The sequence below is a fragment of the Muscardinus avellanarius genome (assembly GCF_963383645.1).
Source record: "Muscardinus avellanarius genome assembly, chromosome: 10".
NCBI classification, from domain to species: Eukaryota; Metazoa; Chordata; class Mammalia; order Rodentia; family Gliridae; genus Muscardinus; species Muscardinus avellanarius.
In genome coordinates, this window is record NC_137796.1 from 35,731,266 (window position 1) to 35,755,278 (window position 24,013).

Consider the following 24,013-nt stretch of genomic DNA (forward strand, 5'->3'; position numbering starts at 1 on the left):
AGTAATACTGAACACAGGTAATCAAAGGTACCAAAGCACGGGTAACTTGAGTCATCTTCATCAAGATAATGAGTAAATATTGCACACTTCTTGTCAGTTGTTGCTATAACCTTCACATATCCAGCTGCAAAAGGAATCCTTTATGGCTTTTTGCTGTATCACTTATTTGAAGACAGAACGTTTTAGGTCCCAAAACAATGAATGCAGATTGTCATTGAACATGAGGTCGAGGCTTCAAAATTAGTTTTCCTGTCTGTAAAAAAGAAAGCAGTTTTTGTCAACACAGGGCTATTAAAAATACAACCCTACTTAAGTTAAAAACTTTAACAGGAATTTGTAAGGAATCAGGATACTTCTCTATACTTAATCTAGATTCAGCAATACACACACACAGTTGGTGTGGTAGCTCAGGGACAGAACGCAAGCTTAGCATGCATGAGGATCCAGGTTCAATTCCCAGCACCAAATCCACACACATACATCTTTATTTGGATTCCCTAGCCAATAGCTGCCCAGAAATCAGATCCCCTAGATAAGTGGCCCTCCTGTGAATGAATATATTACTATTGGTTTGACCAATGGTTTTAGTCTATTTTAAATTATATTAGTAATATGTTAATGTAATTTCATTATAAAGAAAAAAGTTCAATGAAGCTGGGGTTGCTAGTGCCTATCTATAAGTGCATAACTCCTAAGTCCATAAGTGAAACACCGCAAAGTCTCACTTGTCAACAGTACCCAGTATTAATAATGAATTCAACTCTTAGTAATCAACATATTCTCGTTTTATCTGTTTCCCTTCTTGCATTCCTCTCCTGGTTTACTCACTTTATTTTTTGGTACTGGGGATTAAATCAGGAGCATTCTACCTCTAAGTTTTTTTTTTTGTTTTGTTTTGTTTTTTTAGGTAGTACTAGGGATTGAACTCAAGGGCATTCTACTTCCGAGTTCCACCCCCAGCCCTATTTTTTATTCTTCAGTTTGAAAGAGGATCTCACTAGATTGTGGAGTGCTTCACTAAGTAGCTGAGGCTGGCTATGAACCTGCGATCCTCCTGTCTCAGCCTTCTAAGTATCGGGACTACAAGCGTGCACCAATATGCCTGGCTTAGCCTTTTTTATTTTTTATTTTGAAATAAGTTGTTGAGGCTGGTCTCAAACCTGCGATCCTCCTGTTTCAACCTCCAAAGTGCAATCTTAGTACACCTGTAATCCCAACAGGTATGCACTACAGCACCTATCTCCTGTCTAATTATTTTGAAAGTAATTTTAATGATATATATTCATATGTAAATACTTCTGCATATTAGACACCAATTTTTTATTGTTTGTATGTGCAAATAAGTCCATAAAAATTACCTAGTATTCATGCTACAATTAATTTTTGGAGAGAGAACAATAACTTCCAGTAGGTGGGTAGCTTATCTGTATCATTTAATTTCTGGAGAAAGAACTATAATTTCAGGTAGATGGATAGCTTATCTGTATCATTTGAATGTGTGTGTGTGTGTGCGTGTGTGCGTGCGTGCGTGTGTGTGTGTGTGTGATTGAAGTTCAGAGGCATTCTATCTCTGATCTAGACCCCAGCCCTAATTTTTTTTTTTTTTTTTTTTGGTGGTACTGGGATTACTGGAAACCCATCTACACACCCAGACCTATTTTTATACTTTTTTATTTGGAAACAGGGTCTCTTAAGCCAGCATGGCTGGCTTCGAACCTGTGCGATCCTCCTGTCTCCGCCTCCCAAGCACGGGATTACAAGCATGCGCCACCATGCCCAGCTAATTTTTTTTTTTTTAACACAGGGTTTCACTAAGTTGTAGTAGAGGGTCTTGCTAAGTTGCTGAGACTAACCTCGAACCTGTTGTCTTTCTGTTTCAGCCTCCCAAGTACTGGGATTACAGGCATGAGTCAACACACCCAGCTTGCTTTTTTTGTGTGTGGTACAGGAGATAGAACTAAGGGGCATTCTACCTCTGAACTACAGCCCCAGCCTTTTTATTTATTTGTTGTTTTTATATTTTTATTTTTGGTGGTACTGGGGATGAAACCCTTCTCGGGTTACACTCCCAGACCTATTTTATATATATAATTTTATTTGGAAACAGGGTCTCTTAAGCTAGCGAGGCTGGCTTCGAACCTGCACGATCCTCCTGTCTCTGCCTCCCAAGTGCAGGGATTACAAGCGTGCACCACCACACCCGGCTATTTTTTTTTTTTTAAACAGGGTCTTGCTTGGTTATAGGGTTTTGCTACTTAGGTTGTCCTTGCACCTGTAATCTTCCTGTTTCCATCTCCCAAGCACCAGGAATACAGGCATATACCACTACATCCAGCTTATTTTTTCTTTTTTGAGACAGTGTCTTTCAGCCAATCATCATACTTTATTGATCCTAACATGGTTTCAGTTTTAAGGTATATCATGATTTTATGTCATTAAGATTATAGCCAGGCCAGGATGGCTATAAGCGGGTGACACCCACTTGTAATCCCAGTACTTGGGAGGCTAAGACAGCAGTATTTCAGGTTCAAGGACAGCCTCAGCAACTTAGTGAGACCCTGCCTCAAAATAAAAATTAAGCCATGTGTGGTGGCACATGCTTGTAATCCCAGTACTTGGGAAGCTGAGACAGAAGGATTGCAGGTTTGAAGCCAGCCTCAGCAACTTGGTGAGGCTCTCAACAACTTAGTAGGACCCTTTTTCAAATAAAAAAATAAAATAGGTGTGGGGGTATATCCCAGAGGTAGAAAGCCCTTGGGTTTCAAACCAGTACCAGAAAAAATAAAATAGGGCTGGGGTGTAGGTCAGAGGTAGAATGCCCAGGTTCCATCCCAAGTACCACATAGGAGAAAAAAAATTACAGCTGGACATAGTTGTGTACACTTTGATCCCAGTACTTGGTGGGAGGGGGACTGAGACAGGAAGACGGTAGGTTCAAGGACAGCTTCAGCAATGTAGAGAGACTCTCAGCAACCTTGAGAGAATCTGTTCCAAAACAAAAAATAAAAGGCCCAGGGATGTTTAGTGGTAGAGTGCTTGCCTGACAAGGACTGGGTTTGATCCCCAGCACCACCAAAACAAAACAAAAAACTGATCTAGGGGCGGTGTACCTTGGCAGTAGAGTGCCCCTGGGCTCAATCCCCAGAACCAAAACATAAAAGGGAGAAAGGGAAGTTTAGGGGTATAGCTCAGAGGTAGAACATCGCAGGGTGAAATAACCAGTACCACCACCAAAAACAACATATTTTTGTGGCACTGGATATAGAAGCCAGGGGTATTCTACCTCTGAGCTATACTCCCAGCCCTATTTTATTATTTATTTATTTTTGTGGTACTGGGACTGGAACCCAGGGGCATTCTACCTCCGAGCTAACCCCAGCCCTATATTTTCTTCTTTATTTTGAAACAGGGCCTAAGTAGTAGCTGATGCGAACCACGATCCTCCCATCTCAGCCTCCCAAGTGCTGGGATTACAAGCGTGCACTACTTATTTTTTATTTTGAAAAAGGAACTCACTAAATTGCTACGGTCTAAGTTACTGAGGCTGCCCACGAACCTGTGATCTTCCTTTCTGAGCCTCCCAAGTACTGGGATTACAGACTTTGAGTCACCACACCCGGCTCAACAGCTTATTTTTTATATTGGAGATTGATTGAATCCAGGAGTAATCTTCCTCCAAACTACCCACCAGCCCTACTTTTTTTTTATTTTGAAACAGGGTCTCACTGAGTTGCAGAGGGCCTCACTAAGTAGCTAAAACTGGCTGTGAACTTGTGATCCTCCTGTGTCACCATTCCAAATACTGAGATTACAAGCGTGTGCCATCTCACTCAGCAAGTCTATTTTTCTTAAACTATACATTTTTCTTTTTGGTACTGGGGATTGAATCCAGGGGCATTCTACATCTGAGAGACACCCCAGCACTTTAATTTAAATTTTGAAACAAGGTCACGTTAAGTTGCTGGGTAAAGGTAAAATTTCAGTTATTCATGTACATCTACAATTTCCCTTCCTTTCCCCCTCCCTCTCTCCTTCCTTCCCTTTTTCTTTTTTGGTACTGGGATTTTGAATCCAAAAAGCATTCTATCTTGAAGCTATACTCCCAGCCCGATTTTTTAAATTTCTTATTGGAAACAGGGTCTCATGAGGTTACTGAGGGTGGCCGGACCCTGTGATCTTCCTGTCTCAGCCTCCCAAGTACTGGAATTACAAGTATGTGATCTACAATTTTCTAATGAAAAATACTTACGTCATCACAAGACATATTGTACTCTGCTAATATTGTTCGACACCGAGCAGCTATACTGAATAAATGTGGTCAAAGGAAAATTTCTCATTTCAAAAGTTAGCTTCTAACCACCATGTAGGTAACTGAGAAAGTGCTTTAGTTCAGAGACTAAAACTCCATTTGCAGTAAAGGATACATTGATGGTGCAACTACTCTCTTGTGTATTCCAGCAAAGAACAAGCCTATGAGAGTGATACAGCTGATAGTGAAAAATGGGTGATTCCACAATGAAGTGAAGAAGGAGACCTGTAAAGAAAACCGTGACATATAAAGTGCAAACTCTTAGCACAATGCCTATTTCTACCTCTCCACCTGCACACGTGTAAAACTTTTTTTTGTGTGTGTGGTGCTGGGGATTGAACCCAGGAACATTCTACCTCTGAGCTACACCTCAGCCCTATTTTTTTTGGTAGTACTATGGATTGAACCCAGGGGTTTTCTGCCTCTAAGCTACACCCCAGCCCTATTTTTTATTCTTTATTTTGAGAGTCTCACTAACTTGCAGAGGGCCTCACCAAGTAGCTGAGGCTGGCCAGGACTTGCAATCCTCCTGTCTCAGTCTTCCAAATACTGGGATTATAAGCATGTGCCACCACGCCCAGCTCATCAGCACTATTTTTTAATTTTTTTTTTGGTGGTACTGGAGGTGGAACCCAGAGGCTTTCTACCTCCAGGCTATACTCCCAGACCCATTTTATATTTTATTTGGAAACAGGGTCTCACTAAGTTGCTGAGAGCCTCACTAAGTAGCTGAGGCTGGCTTCGAACCTGTGCGATCCTCCTGTCTCAGCCTCCCAAGTGCAGGGATTTCAAGCATGCGCCACCACGCCCAGCCTACTATTTTTAAATTTTATTTTATTTATTTATTTATTTATTTTTTTGGTGGTACTGGGGTTCCTGGAAGCCCTTCTACCTCCGGGCTACACTCCCAGACCTATTTTATACTTTTTACTTGGAAACAGGGTCTCTTAAGCCAGCGCGGCTGACTTCGAACCTGCGCGATCCTCCTGTCTCTGACTCCCAAGCGCGGGGATTACAAGCGTGCGCCACCACGCCCGGCTTATTTTTAAATTTTAAAACAGGGTTTTACTAAGTAGCTGAGGCTGGCAGCAAACCTGTGCTCTTCCTTTCTCAGCCTCCCAAGTAATGGGATTACAAGCATATGTCACCACGCCAGGCTGTGTAGTACTTTTATTATCTAAACTACAAGGACTTAAAGATTTCCAGTATCCCAGCTCTTGTCATTGTTACACTGTAAAAATGAAAATAATGCATTTTATATCTTCCTTTTTTTTGTGGTAGTGGGGGTTGAACCCAGGAATCTTCTACCTCCAAGACACACCCGCAGCCCATTTTATTTTTCATTTGGAAACCGTGTCTCATCAAATTGCAGAGGGACTAAGTTGCTGAGGCTGGCTTTGATCTTGTCATCCTCCCATCTCAGCCTCCCAAGTACTGGGATTAAAGGCATGCACTGCCATGTCTGGCTATATCTTCTATATAGCAAGAAAATATAACAACATCTCCTCCATTCATCTCAAATACTTGAACCATTACAAATTCATTCCTATAATCAAAGAACAATCCTACTATAAATATTATTGAATTCTCTATTCAGTAAGTCAAGATGAAGCCTCTATTCTCGATGAAAACACAAGACAAAAGTGATCTAGATACCTTCCCTTTTGAAAAGCTTCCTAAAGAGGATCTGGGAGCTGGGCATAGCCGTGCATGCTTGTAATCCTAGTGCTTGGGAGGCTGAGACAGGAGGCTTGCAGGTTTGAAGCCAATCTCAGCAACTTAGTGATGCTCTATCTAGCAAAACCATGTTTCCAAATAAGATATAAACTATGTGTGGGGGTATAGCTTGGAGGTAGAAGGCCCCTGGGTTCCATCTCCAGCAAAATACACACACACACACACACACACACACACACACACACACACACACACGGTCTGGAACAAGGCACTGGTGGCACATATGTGTAACCCCAGTACTTGGGAGGCTGAGACAGGAGGATTGCATGTTCAAGATCAACCCCAGCAACTTAGTGAGGTCCACTGCAACTTGGAGGGATTTTCTTTCAAAACAAAAAAATAAATAGGGGTGGAGGTATAGCTCAAAGATAGAATGCCTGAATCCAACCCCCAGTCCCCCCGGCCCACGGGTCTGGGGATGCAGCTTTGTGGTAGAGTGCTTGTCTAGCATGCATGAGGTCCCTGGGTTTAATCCCCAATACTGGTGAGAAGAAAAAAAGAAAGCTTAAGAGTTGGGTAAAAGCTGGGCATGGTAGCATACCTTGGAATCCCAGTGCTTGGGAGGCTGAGACAGGAGGATTTCAAGTTCGCCACAGCCAGCCTCAGCAATTTAGTGACACCTTGTTTCAAAATAAAAAATAAAATAGAGCTGAGGGAGCCCAGATGTAGAATGCCCTAGGTTCAATCCCCAGTACAACACACACACAGATTTGGGTGAGTTCTGCCATTCATAACCTGATCCTAGTCTAATCTGTGTCTCATACTACACTCTCACACCCATACTACCTTCTCCATCTGGCCCCTCCTCACCTCCTCCAACCTGTCTTCCTACCTACCGACCTTCCCCCCACCCTCTCTTTCTGGAATTGGGGTTTGAACCCAGGTGCATTCTACCTCCAAGTTACATCCCCAGCCCTATTGGAAACGGGGTCTTGCTAAGTTGCTGAGGCTGGGCTTTGAACCTGCAATCCACCTCTCAGCCTCCCAATTACTGGGATTACAAGCATGTGCCACCACAGCCCCAGCCCTATTTTTAATTCTTTTGTTTTGTTTTGGGGTGGTACTGGGGATGGAACCCAGAGGCCTTCTACCTCCAGGCTACACTCCCAGACCTATTTTATATTTTATTTGGAAACAGGGTCTCTTAAGCCAGCAGAGGCTGGCTTCGAACCTGCATAATCCTCCTGTCTCAGCCTCCCAAGCATAGGGATTACAAGTGTGCACCACCAAACCCAGCCCTAACTCTTTATTTTGAAACAGGGTCTCACTAAATTGCAGAGGGCTTCACTAAGTAGCTGAAGCTGGCCAGGAACCTGAGCTCCTCCCATCTCAGCCTCTCAATTACTAGGATTACAAGTGTGTGCCACCACACCTGGCTTCCATCTAGCCAATTTCTACACACAAATCCTGACAAGGCTCAACTCCAGCACCACTCTTCCTTCTCTGAGAAAAAAAAAAAAAAAAAAGGCTTGGTTTTGAAACATGAGATTTTTGGCCACAGAACATTCAAACAGGGAAAAATTATTAGTAGCTATCTTTAAAGAACTAGAATTCAAGAGAAAGGGGTGTTTTTTTTTATTGTTGTTGGTACTGGGGTTCCTGGAAACCCTTCGACTTCCGGGCTACACTCCCAGACACCTATTTTTTATATTTTTATTTGGAAACAGGGTCTCTTAAGCCAGTGCAGCTGGCTTCGAACCTGCACGATCCTCCTGTCTCCGCCTCCCAAAAAGCGCGGGAATTACAAGTGTGCGCTGCCTCCCAAAAAGCGCAGGAATTACAAGTGTGCGCCACCATGCCCAGCCAGGGTTATGTTAATTTTCTTTTTTGTACTACTGGAGTTTGAAACCAGAGGCATTCTATCTTCAAGCTACACCCCCAGCCCAATTTATTTATTTGGAAACAGGGTCTCACTAGGTTGCTGAGAGTCTCAATACTTACTGAGGCTGTCCTTGAACCTGCAATCTTCCTGTCTCAGACTCACAAGTACAGGGATTACAGGTGTGTGCTACCGTGCCTGGTGAAAGGACTTATTTTAGACTTGAGCATAAAAGAAAACTGGACAAGACACAATTCTAAGAATATGTAGCGACAAGAGGCTAGGGACTCAGACTGGAACAAGAGTAGGCACCAAAGCCAGATCACTGGGGAAAAGAAACACAGAGTAAGGGAGGGTGGGGAGGGAGGAAGAGTGGGAAAGGGAGGGAGAAAGAGAAAAGGAAAGGGGAGAGGAGGAAGTGAGGAGAGGGGAGAGGAAAGAGGAAAGGGAATTATTTAGGCATCTGGGAGAAGAAACCAAATGGACTAACAACTAGACAAGAATAACAGACTCAAAGAGCACATTCCCACCCTACACATCAAGAGATGGGTCACAATTTAAGACAGAGAACTAAACATGCATACATGTTTCAAGACAGAAAAGCACCAGCAGTGAGATATTTAAATAAGTCTGTTCGCCGGGCATGGTGGCGCACGCTTGTAATCCCAGCATTTGGGAGGCTGAAACCAGAGGATCGCGGTTCTCGGACAGCCTCAGCTACTTAGTGAGGCCCTCTGCAACTCAGTGAGACCCTGTTTCAAAATAAAGAATAAAAAAATTGGGCAGGGGGTGTAGCTCAGAGGTCAAATGCCTCAGGTTCCATTCCCAGACCCCCCCCCCCAAAAAAAGTCTGTTAAATAAAGAAGTCAGAGGCTAAATAAAACATCAGGAGGAAAGAAGCTCTTAAAAAGATGAGATCCAGTCACTCCCACATGGTGGCACTCACCTGTAATCTCAGTACTTGGGAGGCTGAGCCAGGAGGATTGCAGGTTCACAGCCAGTCTCAGCAACTTAGTGAGGCCCTCTGCAACTTAGTGAGACCCTATTTTAAAATAAAAAATAAACTAGGCATGGTGGCTAATCCCAGTAGTTGGGAGGCTGAAGCAGGAGGATCACAGGTTCATGGCCAGCCTCAGCTACTTAGTGAGGGCCTCTGCAAGTTGGCGAGACACTGTTTCAAAATAAAGAATAAAATAAACTGGGTGTGGTGGCTCACCCTGTAATCCCAGTACTCAGGAGGTTGAGACAGGAGGATCCAGGTTCATGGCCAGCCTCAGCTACTTAGTGAGGCTCTCTGCAACTTAGTGAGACACTGTTTCAAAAAAAAAAAAAAATTGGGCTGGGAGTGTAGCTTAGAGGTAGAATGCCCCTGGGTTCAATTCCTATCACCACAAAAATAAATAAATAAACACATAAATAAATGATAGGGCTGGGGGTATAGCTTGGAGGTAGAATGCTCCTGGGTTCAATCCCTAATACCTTCCCTCTTACACACCCAATGAGATCCTAAATAAAGATTAATATTCCAGAGAAATGTCTCCTTTTTTCTTCTTGTGTGTGTGTGTTGGGGGAGGGGGGTACTGAGGATTGAACCCAGGAGCATTCTATCTGAGCTATACTCCCAGACTGATTTTAGCTTTTATTTGGAAACAGGGTCTCAAAAAGTTGTGAAGGGCCTAAGTTGCTGAGGCTGTCCACAAACCTGTGAACCTGTCTCAGCCTCCCAAGTACTGGCATTACAAGTCCAAGGGAATGTTTTCTTAAAACCTCTGAGAACAGTTTGGTCCTTACGAGCCATCTGTGCGGTCTGTACAATGTTCGCTAGTCTTTTTTTAATTAGTTCAGTCAGTATTAGCCTCCTTTTCTCCATGGCAAGAATCAACTGCATCCAAACAGTAGCTGTCCCCTTTGATCAGCATCTGCCATATTCCTTCTCTCCATAGCTTCTTCTAGCTAGCCACTGGCTTCTCCCTACTTTCTTACAAACAGGCAATGGCTTCTGTGTTTGCAACTCCTGCTTCACACACAATTGCTGCATAAAACTCTTGTCAGGTTTGGAGTTATTAAATACTAAAGTAAAAAGAGCCAACCCTAAGGCTAATAGTTAAGACTCTCACCTAATTTAGAAAATTGTATTAACTACATAGTTTTGGGCCTATTTCAAATTACATTTAATTCTGTGTTTTATTAAGATCTCAACTAGCAGAAATCAGCTTATATTTTTCCCAATTAGAAGTCAGACTCATTTCCCAAGATAGACTTTTTTCAATCTTCTTGCCAGCCTCCTTCTACTCTTCCCCTAAAGATGAGTACCAAATGCAGCCTTAAGATCTGATTTTTTTTAAATAAATGAAGACACAGGAGAATTTCTTGTCTGCCATAAAAAATTCTCTATTAACATAAAATTTCATCACCAACCTCTCTTGCTTCTGATCCTTTTATATCTCCCCCTCAGTGGACAATCAGGGGATTACATGCTAAATAAACCCCTGGCAGTCTGAATTGCCATTTAGATTGATGACAAAAGCCTTACTACCAGGTTTTTCTTCCATATAACCTAAAAAGTTATAAATAAAATTATAAAAACTACTAGTTACAGTTTAATAAGAGGGAAGGGACTTTTGAGATTTATGAAACCTGTAACACTGTTACTACCTAAATAAAACTGCATGGGGCTGGGCATGGTGGTCCAGGCTTATAATCTCAGTACTTGGGAATCTGAGACAGGAGGATTGGGTTCTGGGCCAGCCTCAACTATTTAGTGAGGCCCTCTGCATCTTAGTGAGACCCTGTTTCAAAATAAAGAATAAAATTCTGGCTGGGTATGTAGTTCTGAGGTAATATGCCCCTGGGTTCAATTCCCAGTACTGCAAAAACAAACAAACAAAAAAAACAACCCCACAAAACCTTCGAGGGGGGGGTATTCACTGAAAAACTAAAGATTATTGCTTCTCTAATAAAGTCTGAGTTTGAAATTAAGGCACAGTTAGTAGAAAGAGGTAGAAAATTTAAGAAACATTTTATCAGCTTTCATCAAAGAATGCTTGAAGAAACATTATAAAATCTGTTACTGAATTTGGTATGGGAATGTTCTCCCACAGTACCCAGTGGCAGATCTCTTGGCATTTCCTATATTAAAAACTTCAGGCAGGAAAATCTTTAACAGATAAATGCAAAGAAAGAAAAACTTGGCTAGCTTAAGGAACTGATAAGCATATTCTCCTCAAAGACAATGAAAAGCACAGAATTAACTGAGATTGACTGGTTTGTTGAGATTGGTTTATTGAGATTGACTCGATTTATAAGCCAAAGCTGGCAAGCCACATGCCCTATGCAACAGTGACGGGTTTGCTTCCTGGTTTGGACTTCCTGATCTAATCTACTAATTCTACACTTATATCATGCTCTTTTGTCATGTTTCCTAAAATCATCTCAAATGCTTTATGGGACAAAGAAAAGTATAAACATTGATAATCCATAAAACAAAGTACTATTTTTTTTTCAGTAGTGGGGATTGAACTCAGGGCTTCCTACCTCTGAGCTACAACCCTAACCCTATTTTTTATACTCTTTATTTTGAAACAAGGTCTAAGTTGCAGAAGGCCTAAGTAGCTGAGGCTGTTCAAGAACCATGATCTTCCTGTCTAAGCCTCCCAAGTACTGGGATTACAAGTGTGCACTGCCATGCCCAGCTTTTATAAATTTTTAAAAAGCTGAAACTAAATTAACAAAACAAAGAGAATGTACATGTGTACACACACACACACACACATTAAAAATGTAAAATCTAGCCAGGCATGGTGGCACATGCAGTAATCCCAGTACTTGGGAGCCTGAGACAGGAGGGTTGCAGGTTTGCAACCAGCCTCAGCTACTTAGTGAGGTCCTCTACAACTTAGTGAGACTTTATTTAAAAAATAAAGAATAAAAAATAGGTCTGAGGGTATAGCTTGGAGTTGAATGCCCCTGGATTCAATTCCCAGTAGAGTAAAAAACAAACAAACAAACAAACAAACAAACAATCTGTATACAAGTTTAGAAACCAATTGCAAAATAGCAGAAATGAAGTAAACAGTTCTTAGGCTTTTTCCTTGTATAACTATTTAATTCAATGTAGCCAAACAAAAATTTCCTTAAGCAAATTAATATAGAGCATGTGTTTAAAGTAACAATACATTAGTAGTAGTTTTAAGTAGCATTTGAATAACACTTGACAATTAACAAAGAACCACTACACCCATTATCTCATTTAATCTACTAAAGATTTTAAACCAAAACTTCTACCTTTTGTGTCTCAGGATCTATTAACCAGTTCCAGGCACCAGTAGCTGTACAGACAGATACCACTATAAGAAGCACTGATAAAAGATAAACATAAAATTAGTAAGAAAATATACCCTTAATATTTAATACTACCGTCAGTTCCTAATAAATGATAGCCAAAGAATACAGCACTTTATTAAGTGGAAAATGCAGAAGCCAGGTATGGTGGTGTACACTTATAATCCCAGCATTTGGGAGGCTAAGACAGGAGGATTGTAGTTCGTGGACAGCCTCAGCTATTTAGGGATCTGCAACTTAATATGACCCTATTTCAAAATAAAGAATAAAAATGGCTGGGATGTAGCTCGGAAGTAGAATGCCCCTAGTTCTGCCAAAAAAAAAAAAAAAAAAAAAAAGTGCATTGACTGGACTTGAAAATTAGGAGATTTGGCACATGACCTTGAGGAACTTTCTTAAATATTCTGAATCTTATATCTGAGGATACTAGAGATTCCCTCAGAATTTATGAGAATGAAGATTAATAAAATCAAAAGCAAGAACTCAGATGGTAGAGCTTCAATGTAAGATTCTATGTCATATAATCACTGTGATTTGTGATGCTTTTGCAGATATTATAAACTCATTTTCTAATGTTTACAAATCAAACAAAGACTCCTTTTTGAATGCACTGAGAATTCTGGCTACAGGATTTTGCCTGGGAGACAACCGCCTGCTATTGAATTAAACAAAGATCAGTGTTAGGAAGTGTTGAGTTGGAGCTGACCAATCAGTGTCAGATTTTAAGAGATTTCAAAAAAAGTTCAGGGTAGAAATTATAGCTAGCAGAATTTAGAACTTCTCTCTACTAAGATAAAATTATTTTACAAATTCTCCCCCCCCCCCGGAACTGGGGATGGACCCCAGGGCCATTCTACCTCTAAGCTACACCCCCAGCCCTATTTTTTCTTTATTTTGAAAACAGGTTCTCACTGAGTTGCAAAGTGCCTATGTAGTAGCTGAGGCTGTCCGCAAACCACAATCCTCCTGTCTCAACCTCCCAAATGCTGGGACTACAAGCGTGCACCACCATGCCTGGCTTCACAAATTCTAAATAGATCATAAATATATTTTTTTGGTACTGAAGATTGAACCAAGAGGCATTCTACCTCCAATTTATATCCCCAGCCAGGTATTTATTTAGAAACAGGATCTCACTAGGTCGCTGAGGCTGGCTTCGAACACATAATCCTATTTCAGCCCCCTAAGTACTGGGATTAAAAGCATGCACCACTATGCCCAAAATAAATAAAATTTGAGAATAAACGATGTTATTAAGAAGTAATAAAAGGACACTAGAACATAGTTAATATTCTGAAAATAAGGACAGTCGCCTGTCTTTAAGCTAAGATGCATATATTTTTCAAATGTGAAGATTGTTTCAAAGAGCAACAGGAATATAGTCAACCTTAACTATCCCAGAGTTCCTAAGTGTTTAATAATTAAAATTCAAAATTATGTTCCAAGAGCAAATTGAACTCATTTCTTATAATTTTATATTTCCAGAAAGAAATATATACGATTACACAATTTTTAACAATGAAGACCAAAATCAAAACACTAGGATTGCATACGTGTTTTATTTGATTGATACAGCACTGAGACATGACCAGGAGAAAATATAATCACGCCCATGATATTCCACTTTATGAGGCAGAGCCATATCATATGCATCTTAAAATAGTCTCAAGTAACAGTGGGGAAGTTAACTCAAGAGGCAGAATGCCCTTAGGTTCAATCCCCAATGTCCCCCACCCGCACACAAAGGCTGGGGTATAGCTCAGAAGTAGAGTGTCCCTGGGTTCAATCCTAGGTGACAATTGATGAACCTGTTATTAGATCTATTTGTGAAGTTTTAATCATATACCTCAGTTCTGATTAGTCAGAATTCACAAGTAATAATTTTCTCAGATTCTCTGGTTTATACAATATGACATTTTTTGGTACTGGGGATTGACTCTACCACTGAGTTATACCCCCCAAATAGGATTCTTTTCTTTTTATTGCAGTATTGGGGATTGAATTCAGGTGCACTCTACCACTGAGCTATACACCCAGCTCTATTTACTTTTGTGTGTGTGTGTGTGTGTAGTAGTGGGGTTCCTGGAAGCCCTTCTACCTCCGGGCTACACTCCCAGACCTATTTTATATTTTTTATTTATTTGGAAACAGGGTCTCTCAAGCCAGCGAGGCTGACTACGAACCTACACGATCCTCCTGTCTCCGCCTCCCAAGCGCGGGGATTACAAGTGTGCGCCACCACGCCCGGCTCTATTTATTTTTTTACTTATTGTGGTACTGGAGATTGAACCCAGAGGCATTCTACCTTCGAGCTACACCCCCAGCCCAATTTTATTTCTCTTTGGAAACAGGGTCTCACCACTTGCTGATGCTGTCCTTGAAGCTGCGATCCTCCTGTCTCAGCCTCCCAAGTACTGGGATTACAGGCCTGTTCCACCAAGCCTGAGTCTTTTTATTTATTTTGAGACAGGGTCACCCAAAGTTGTCCAGGCTGGCCTGAAGCTGATCTTCCTGCCTTAGCCTCCTTGTGCCACTGAGCCAAACTGACATTTTTCTTTTTGGTACTGGCGATTGAACCCAGGGGCATTCAACCTAGAAGCTATACCCCCACTCCTTTTATTTTTATTTTATTTTATTTTTTTGCGGGTTTGGGGATGGAACCCAGGGGCATTTGACCTCTTAGCTATACTCCCTGCCCTATTTATTTTTAATTCTTTATTTTTGAAACAGGGTCTCACTAAGTTGCAGAGGGCCGCACTAAGTAGCTGAGGCTGTCCTCAAACTGCAATCCTCTGGTCTCAGCCTCCTGAATGCTTGGATTACAAGCGTGCGACACCATGCCCCCCCACCCCAGTCCTTTTATATATTTTCAATTAGTTAATTAATAATACTGGGGATTGAACCCAGCAACACTCTACATCCCAGACCTATTTATTTTCTTGTGGTGCTAGGGATTGAACTGAAGAGCATCTACCTCTAAGCTATACCCACAGCCCTTTAATATTTTCTTTTGAAACAGGGTCTCACTAGGTTGGTAAAGACTATGTATGTTGCTGAGGCTATCCTTGAACCTTCGATCCTCTTGTCTCAGTCTCCCTAGTATAAGGAATTACAGATGTGCGCCACCCTTCTCGGCCCTATTTTTTATTGTGAAACAGGGTCTCCCTGAGTTGATAAGTCTCATTACTTACCTAGGCTGTCCACAAACCTTCAATTTTCCTGTTTTGGCCGCCTAAGTGCTAGGATTACAGGTGTGCACCACCATGCCCGGCTTTATATATATATATATATATTTTGGAGCACTGGAGATTGAACCCAGAGACATTCTACCTCTGAGCTCTACCCCAGCCATATTTTATTTTTATTTTGAAAGAGGGTGTCCCTAAGTTAATGAGAGTCTCATTATTTACTCAAGCCATCCTTGAACCTGCAACCCTCCTGTCTCAGCTTCCCAAGTACTGGGATTATAAACATATGCCACCATTTTGAAACAGGGTCTAAGTTGCTCAGGGTCTCATTAAATTGCTGAGGTTTGAGAGTAAGCTCAAACCTGTAATTCTAATTCTCCTGTTTTAGCTTCCCAGGTACGGGATTATAGGTGTATGTGGCCAAGCCCAGCTTGATTTATTAATTAACCTCCTGTGTTCCAACTGATTATTATTATTCCTTTACCTTCTTTTTCTTTTTTCTTTCTTCTTTTATTTTTTTGTTTGTGTGTGGTAGTGGGAATTAAACCCAGAGACATTCTACCTCCAAGTTACAACCTCACCCTATTTTATTTTTTATTTGGAAAAATGGTTTCACTAAGTTGCTGAGGCTGGCTTCAAACCTTCCATCCTCTTGTCTTACTTTCCCAAGTACTGGGATTAAAGGCATGCATCACCAGTGCTCCACATGATTTATTATAATAAAATTATTTAAATAGCGTGTAGGCAAATTATAAAATTGTGAGGTAGGCTACTGAAACTATTACCTGTTTAATAAAAAATCAAAACATGTATTTTCATGGAAAAATAAAAATTCATCCACAGAAAATAGACTGTTGGCTGGGTGTGGTGGTACACACTTGTAATTCCAGTACTTGGAAGGCTGAGACAGGAGGAACGCACAGGTTCAAAGCCAGCCTCAGCTCCTGAGTGAGGCCCTCAGCTAGTGAGGCTCTCAGCAACTTAGCAAGACTCTGTTTCCAAATAAAATATAAAACAAATAGCTGAGGAAGTGTAGCCCAGAGGCAGAAAGCCCCTGGGTTCCACCCCCAGTACAAAAAAAAAAAAAAAAAAAAACCCCGAAAATAGACTGTTGAGTATAGCCAGTTATAATGTCCTTTTCCTAAGACATTTCTCTGTAATGCATTGTTTACAATGTTAAATAATTTTTTTCTCAGTGGCATTCTACCTCAGAGCTACAGCACTAACTTTATTTGATTCTTTAATTTTAGGACAGGGTCTCACTAAGTTGTAGAGGGTCTTAATAAGTTGCTGAGATTGACCGCAAACCTGCAATCTCCTGGTTTCAGCCTACCAAATTCTGGGATTACAAGTGTGTGCTACCATACCCGGCTTAACTAAATTTTAAAATTATCTATATAAGAGAAAACTTATAGGTTAGTAAAGCAAGAATTGTGTGTGTGTGTGTGTATGTTTGTTTTACTGGGGATTGAACCCAAGGGCATTCTACCTCTAAGCTTACCCAGCCCATATTTATTTACTTATTTATTTGCTGTACTGGGAATGGAACCCAGGGGCATTCTACCTCTGAGCTACACCCCAGTCCTATTTTTTAGTCTTTTTATTTTTGAGATAGGGTCTCACTGAGTTGTGAAGGGCCTCACAAGTAGCTGAGGCTGTCTGCAAACCATGATCCTCCTGTCTCAGCCACCTGAATGCTGGGATTACAAGTGTGTGCCACCATGCCAGCTATTTTAATTTTTTTTTTTTTTTTTGGTGGTACTGGGGGTGGAACCCAGAGGCTTTCTACCTCCGGGCTATACTTCCAGACCGTATGTTTTTATTTGGAACAGGGTCTCACTAAGTTGCTGAGAGCCTCACTTAGTAGCTGAGGCTGGCTTTGAACTTGTGTGATCCTCCTGTCTCAGCCTCCCAAGCGCAGGGATTACGAGTGTTCACCACCACACCCAGCTGCTTTTTTCCTTTAACTTTTTTTTTTGAAACAGGATTTTATTGAACCCAAGGGCATTCTACCTCTAAGCTACATCCCTAGCCCTTATTTATTTTATTAATTTTTTTTGGAAACAGGATCTTGCTAGGTTGATAAGAATTTCACTACTTGCTGAGGTTGTCCTTGAACCTGCAATCCTCCTGTCTCAGCCTCAGATGTGCACACCACCATGCCTGGCTAAAGCAAGCATTTGTTAATTGAAAGTTTTACATAAAAGCAAGTCATCCCTACTTAGGAATAAAATAATAAATTGTCAGTTTATTTTATCTTAAAAAAACATTCAGGAACTTACTTCTCCAACGTCCAGTGGCAGGTTGCAAACAATGAATATATTCAGTAAGTCTTCTCTCGAAAGCCTTGAGATCTAGGTAAAAAGATTGCAGTTTCTAATTAGTCACCCTTACTCCTTTGCATTTATTAAAACAAATTTTACATACACTTAGTGTTTCAAGTCTTAGACACCAACTTACATGTTTCAATGTGCTCTTTATTTACTACGACACTTTAAACACATAATAAAAACAGATTTGAGCTGTACATAGCGGCAAATGCCTGTAATCCTGGTATTTGGGCAGCTGAGACAGGAGGATTACAGGTTTCAGGATAGTCCCAGCAACTTTGTAAGACCTTGTTTCAAAATAAAAAATAAAGCCAGACATGATGGCAGAGGCTTGTAATCCTAGTACTTGGGAGGCTGAGACAGGTGGATGGCAAGTTAGAAGCCAGCCTCAGCAATTTAGTGAGGCTGTCAGAAACGTAGCAAGACCCTGTATCAAAATAAAATAGGGCTGGGTGTAGCTCAGAGAAAGAATTACCTTGGGTTCAATCCCCAGCAAAACACACACACACACACACACACACACACACACACACACACACACAGTAGCCAAAGAAGTAAAAATTCCCCCATGTTCAGTCCCCAGTACCAAACCAAAACAGAACCAGAAACATTAGGTTTCTTTAATTCCATTTCTCATATAAAGAAAAACTTGACGGTTAATTTTTAAAAGCTTCAAAAAAATATGTGGAAAACCAGCAGCAACCTTAACCAGTACCAAAAGCTAAAATTTTGGAGGCTGTAAATGATAGGAACTAAATAAAGTCGAAGCCGGCAATGGGGGTGCAGACTTGTAAGCCCAGTAATTGGGAGGCTGACACAGGAGGACCCAGGGTAGTGTCCAGCCTCAACAACTTAGGCCCTCTACAATCCGATAAGATCCTGTTTCAGACAAACAAACAAAAAGAAATAAATAAAATAGGCCCTGAGGTGTACCTCAAAGGTAAAAGCCCCTAGATTCCATCCATAGTAGAAAAAAAAAAAAAAAGGAAAGAAAGAAAGAAAGAAAGAAAGAAAGAAAAAGCTGAGTTATAATTCCTTCAGAAACAGTGACTTTTTATTAAAACAAAAGCAAAGTCTTCGAGGCCTATTTGGCTGCAATTACTCGATACCAACTTATAGATGTTTATTTATTGTGGTACTGTGGTTTGAACTGAGGGGCATTCTGCCTCCGGGCTACACTTCCAGCCCTATTTTATTCTTTTAGTTTGATTCAGGGTCTAAGTTGCTGAGGCTGCCTTTGAACCTACAATCCTCCTGTCTCAGCCTCCCAAGTACTAGGATTACAGGCATGCGCCACCACGACCGGCTAGTTCTTATATTTAATTAATGGCCAAACTATTTAATTAATGGCTAAACTGTCTATTTCTACAAGACCTCTGGACACCCATAACGGAAGTGTGTGGAAAGATACACCCCTCCCAAAGGATTCCAGGTGATACCCTGGCACTGTTAAAGGGCCAACACCTTGTTCTAAGACAGGGCCGCCTAAGGTGCTTCCTACGAAAGCGGCGGTACCCCTGCCAGGGTGGTGTTTTTAAACTTTAAGAGACCGAGGAGTACTTCCTAACCCCGCCACGGGATCACGGATAGGATCGAGGCCAAGACTCGGAGCTATCTCTCGGCAATAAATGAAAACGAGCCGGCACACTACACCAAGCGAGGCACGAGTGTCTGCCAATGAATAAAAATTAAAAGCGGAGTCGGGCAGGAGGCGGCGGGCGGCCGAGCCCGGGAGGCGGCCTCCGCGCCGCGCCGCCCAGCTCGGCCCCGCCCGGCCCCGGCGGACCCCGCGCCCGGCCGCGCCGCCCCACGCCGGGCTCCGTGCCCCGGCGGCCTCGGGACGAGCCCGGGGCCGCCCGCGCCAGCCCCTACCTTCCGCCTGCTCCAGCGAGTTCATGTCGGGCGGTAACTCGGTCACCGCCGCGGCCCCGTCCGCATCGCAGCCCCGCAGCCCCCGCCCGGCTCGCAGCGCCAACTCCCACTTCCAACCGCTCCCCTCCGCCCGTCCCGTTGCACCGCCCCTTGCCTAGGCCCGCTGCGCTCATTGGGCAACTCTGTCAGAACCCCCAACTAAGACGGTTTTCTATTGGCTAATTTCCTCATTAGCTTGGGGGCCCTTCGTTGGACGGTCAGCCGGAGGGGCCAAGAACTGCCCGCGGCCAGGCTGGTGTGACGCTGGCGCCCCCTTCTGCCCTGGGGAAGAACTGCAGCCTATCCAAATCGGTTCATTGCTATGCGTTTCCGACCCCCAGGGTGGTTCTCATACAGCTAATAAGCGCCCACTACCTTCCGGGGAAGTATTCTGGTGTTTATTCTGGGAAGCAGAAATCAACAAGCTGGCTTTGCACTCCAGGAATTCAATGGGAAATAAAGTACGTGCAGAACTAGATAAAACAACAAATAATGGATTTCCTTAATTATGGCACCTCTTTCCTAGATACCCAAAACCCTTAAGCAGACATTTCTCTCTTGCTCACTTGTCATGTCACACAACTTTCATAAATCATAAAGAAGCCCCAATACCTATAACTGAAAAGAATCTGTAAAGAATTGGCTACATTTATATTTGACTACAATTTTTTGCATAATTCCTGGTGATAATTCACTCCCTACAGAACTTTTCATTACAAGATATACTAGGCATTGTATTTATCATGGATACAATAATGAGCAAGAGGAACAAGATTCGGGCCTCAAAGTGGAAGAGTATAGCAGACAATAAAAACGCACACAAGCCGGGCATGGTGGCGCACGCTTGTAATCCCGGCTCTTGGGAGGCGGAGACAGGAGGGTCGCGCAGGTTTGAAGCCAGCAGAGCTGGTTTAAGAGACCCTGTTTCCAAATAAAAAAATATAAAATAGGTCTGGGAGCGTACCCCGGAGGTAGAAGTGCTTCCAGGAACTTCAGTACCACAAATAAAATATAAGTAAAAACGCACACAAGTAATTGAATTCAGATAAGGAGAAATTCTGTTAAGAAAGAAATATGGTGATCAAATACACTGAGAGAGGAAAGCTAGCAAGAATTTGCTAGCGTTTTCTTTCTGGGATGGGTGCTTTTTCTGTAGTATTCAAGACTGAAGCCAGGGGCAATCTACCTCTGAGCTACAATCCCAACCCTTTTTAAAAATTTTTTTTTTTTTTTGCAGCTCTGGGGTTTGAACTCAGAGACATTCTACCTCCAAGCTACACTCCCAGCCCTATTTTTTATTCTTTATTTTAAAATAGGGAGGATTTCACTAAGTAGCTGAGGCTGGCTGTGAACCTGTGATCCTCCCAAGTACTGGGATTATATGCATAGACCACCATGCCCAGCCTCCCAGCCCTTTTTATTTTTTGTTTGGAAACAGGGTCTTAGATTGCTGAGAGTCTCACTGTATTGCTGAACCTGTCTTCCAACCTGTGATCCTCCTGTTTCAGCTTCCCAAGTACTGGAATTACAGGTGTGCACCACCACGCCCAATCAGGAAAGACCTTTTTTGCTGAGTCTACAGTGTGTGTTGCCTGGGCCTCTCTATGTCCAGGGCCATCAAAGACATGATGGAGCTGTGTTTGTTGTTAATTATACAGCTGGGTTAGGAACGGTGCTCCCAAGCCTTCATGAGGCACCAAACTGAGGAGTTCCTGGTTGTGAAGAGACCACGACTCAGGACTAGCCAGGCCATTGGCTTATACCACAGAAAATAATTTCAAAAACAGTTTCTGGGCGTGGTGGCGCACGCTTGTAATCCCTGCGCTTGGGAGGCGAAGACAGGAGGATCGCGCAGGTTCGAATCCAGCCATGCTGGCTTAAGAGACCATGTTTCCAAATAAAAATATAAAAAATAGGTCTGGGAGTGTAGCCCAGAGATAGAAGGGATTCCAGGAACCCCAGTACCCCCCCACACACACACACAGAATTTCAACACAAATCAGTCAAAGAACACAGAGATTATTTAGGAAAATAAGAACTCCACATTCAAGGAAGAAGTCAGGCTACCTGAGAGAGACACATGCGGGGGTTCGTGACCCTTTTTTATAGACTTTTGAGAGGGGTAAGTGGGAGGAGGTATATGTGGACGAGGTCAATCTAGTAGTCACAAAATGATTTAGTGTGTTTTGGTCTTCTTTGGAAACTTTTTCATGATCTTACTTATTATTTTATTTTATTTTTGTTTGTGGCGCTGGGGAATGAACTCAGGAGATTCTACCTCCAAGCTACACCCTAAGCATTATTGCAATATTATTATTATTAGTAGTAGTAGTAGTAGTATTGATTTTTTTGCGGTACTGGGGATGGAACCCAGGGGCATTCTACCTCTGAGCTATACCCCAGCCCTATTTTTTTCCCTTTATTTTGAAACAGCATCTCACTGAGTTGCAAAGGGCCTCACAAAGTAGCTGAGGCTGTCTGTGAACTGCAATCCTCCTGTCTCAGCCTCCCAAATTCTGGGATTTTCAAGCGTGTGTCACCATGTCCAGCTTGAATGGTATTCTTAAAAACCATCTAACAAAACTCTTCCTGGAGCTGCAAGTGTCATGGCCCAAACTCCTACCACTGGCTCTGCCCGGCGTATGGCCACCCTTCGAAGCCCCACCTTCATGAGCCCCTTGGAATTGCTGTATGGTCGCCCTTTTTTGCTTAATCACTCTCTCCCTTTGGATCCCCTTCCCTTGGCTTCCTACCTCCCTTACTTGTCTTTTCTCAAGCACCTCCTTCGGGAACACACTGACAGATATCTTCCTCAACCTGGGACCAAAGAAGCTGTTTCACACCCGGCAGCCAAGGCCCTTAAGCTGGGAAAACAAGTCCTCCTCAAGTCGCTTCAACCAACACAAGTGTGCACCACCACACCCGGCTTTTCTTTTCTTTTCTTTTCCTTTCTTTTCCTTTTCTCTTTTTCTTCTGGAACCAGAGGTTAAACCCAGAGATATTCTGTCTCTGAGCTATATCCCCAGCCCTTTTATTTTTTATTTTGAAATAGGTTCTTGCTAAGTTGCTGAAGCTCTTGATAAGCTGTACAGGCTGTCTTCAAACCTATCATCTCCTATTTTAGTCTCCAAATTGCTGGAATTACAGGTATGTATCACTATGCCTGGCCTACATATTTCTTTCTTTTTTTTTTTCGTGTGTGAGTGTGTGTGTGTGTGTGTGTGTGTGTGTGTGTGTGTGCGCGCGCGCTTGATGACACAGAAAACAGACAAGTGAGCAGGGAGTTTATTGTAAAAAGAATGGGGAAAGGAAGAAGAGGCAGAGCACCCTGTGGGTAGTGGGAACCTGGGAGTCCAGCAGCTGCCTCCTGGACACTACCTGGGAGTAGCTAAGCCACATGCCATCATTTACAATCTTCTCCCAAAGTCAAGGCAATCTACCAAAGAGAGGTGCAGGTCACTCCTAAGGGCCTCGGTGGGCCTCGATGTCCAGCGGGTATCTTCTGGTCACTACCTGGGAATTGCCCAGGCCAAGTACCATTGTCAATTACACACTTCATGCTCTTAAAACCGACATGAACTGCAAGAGAGAGAAATGCTCCCCAAAGAGAGAGATTCCCAGAATGGGAAAAACTGTTGAGAGCGGCTGGTCTATGGACTTCTATATTTCTTTAAGTCTCCTTTGAGTTGGGGTCTCAGAGACAGTTTCCTGGGATTTGCGAGTGTATTTGCAGAGTGACCTTCTTTGAGTCTCCTTCTCTTGGTTGGGGTCCCAGATGCTGTTTCCTGGACTCGCGGGTAATCTCCTAGGATTGCTTATCAGCTGAAACAACTGGAGTTTCGTGAAGCCCAGGAGGCTTTTGATCTCACGATCACTTGACATTTGGGAGGTCTGGTCTTCTCAGGAGTTTTAGAAGTTAGTTCGCATCTTCTGCCTCTCAGGAAATGGAGTTTTCTACCATGGTCCTCTGGCCCTACCTGTCTGCTTTTTTCTACCTCCTCAATTGCCCACACTGGAATAGTAGATGTCTTGCTAACTTGCCTTCAGAAGAGATGCTTCCTTTCACTCAGAGCTTTTGTTTGCTAGAGTTGGGTAAGTTTCCAGCAATTGCTGGGGATGAGCTAGAGAAGAAGAAGGGCCACATCTTGGCATTTCCATCTCCATCCACTGTTTTCAACTGTGCTCAAATGAATTTCAATGATACCTTTGAAAGGGTGTGTATTATTTGTTAGCAAATACAGGGATAAAGAAAACACAGGTCTATAGGCCAGAGCAGGCTCTTTAATTGGAATGGAGCTTGGGAGGGGGCTGACCAGGAGAGAGTCCACAAAAGACAGGAGACCCTTTCCTTATAGACTCAGGGCAGCCAGGCGTGGTG

The 24,013-nt window shown here is 42.6% G+C and overlaps 1 protein-coding gene across 1 annotated transcript; it reads right to left on the reverse strand.

The window, feature by feature from the left end:
- Positions 1–211: 211 nt before the first annotated feature.
- CNEP1R1 (CTD nuclear envelope phosphatase 1 regulatory subunit 1) lies at positions 212–19,621 on the reverse strand (the record flags this gene model as incomplete). The annotated part of the gene is made up of 6 exons (XM_080704058.1): positions 212–253; positions 4,250–4,304; positions 4,425–4,534; positions 12,150–12,223; positions 17,677–17,748; positions 19,597–19,621. The coding sequence occupies 6 exons, from the start codon at positions 19,619–19,621 to the stop codon at positions 212–214; spliced, it is 378 nt and encodes a 125-aa protein (XP_080560184.1).
- Between the last annotated feature and the right edge of the window lie 4,392 nt (positions 19,622–24,013).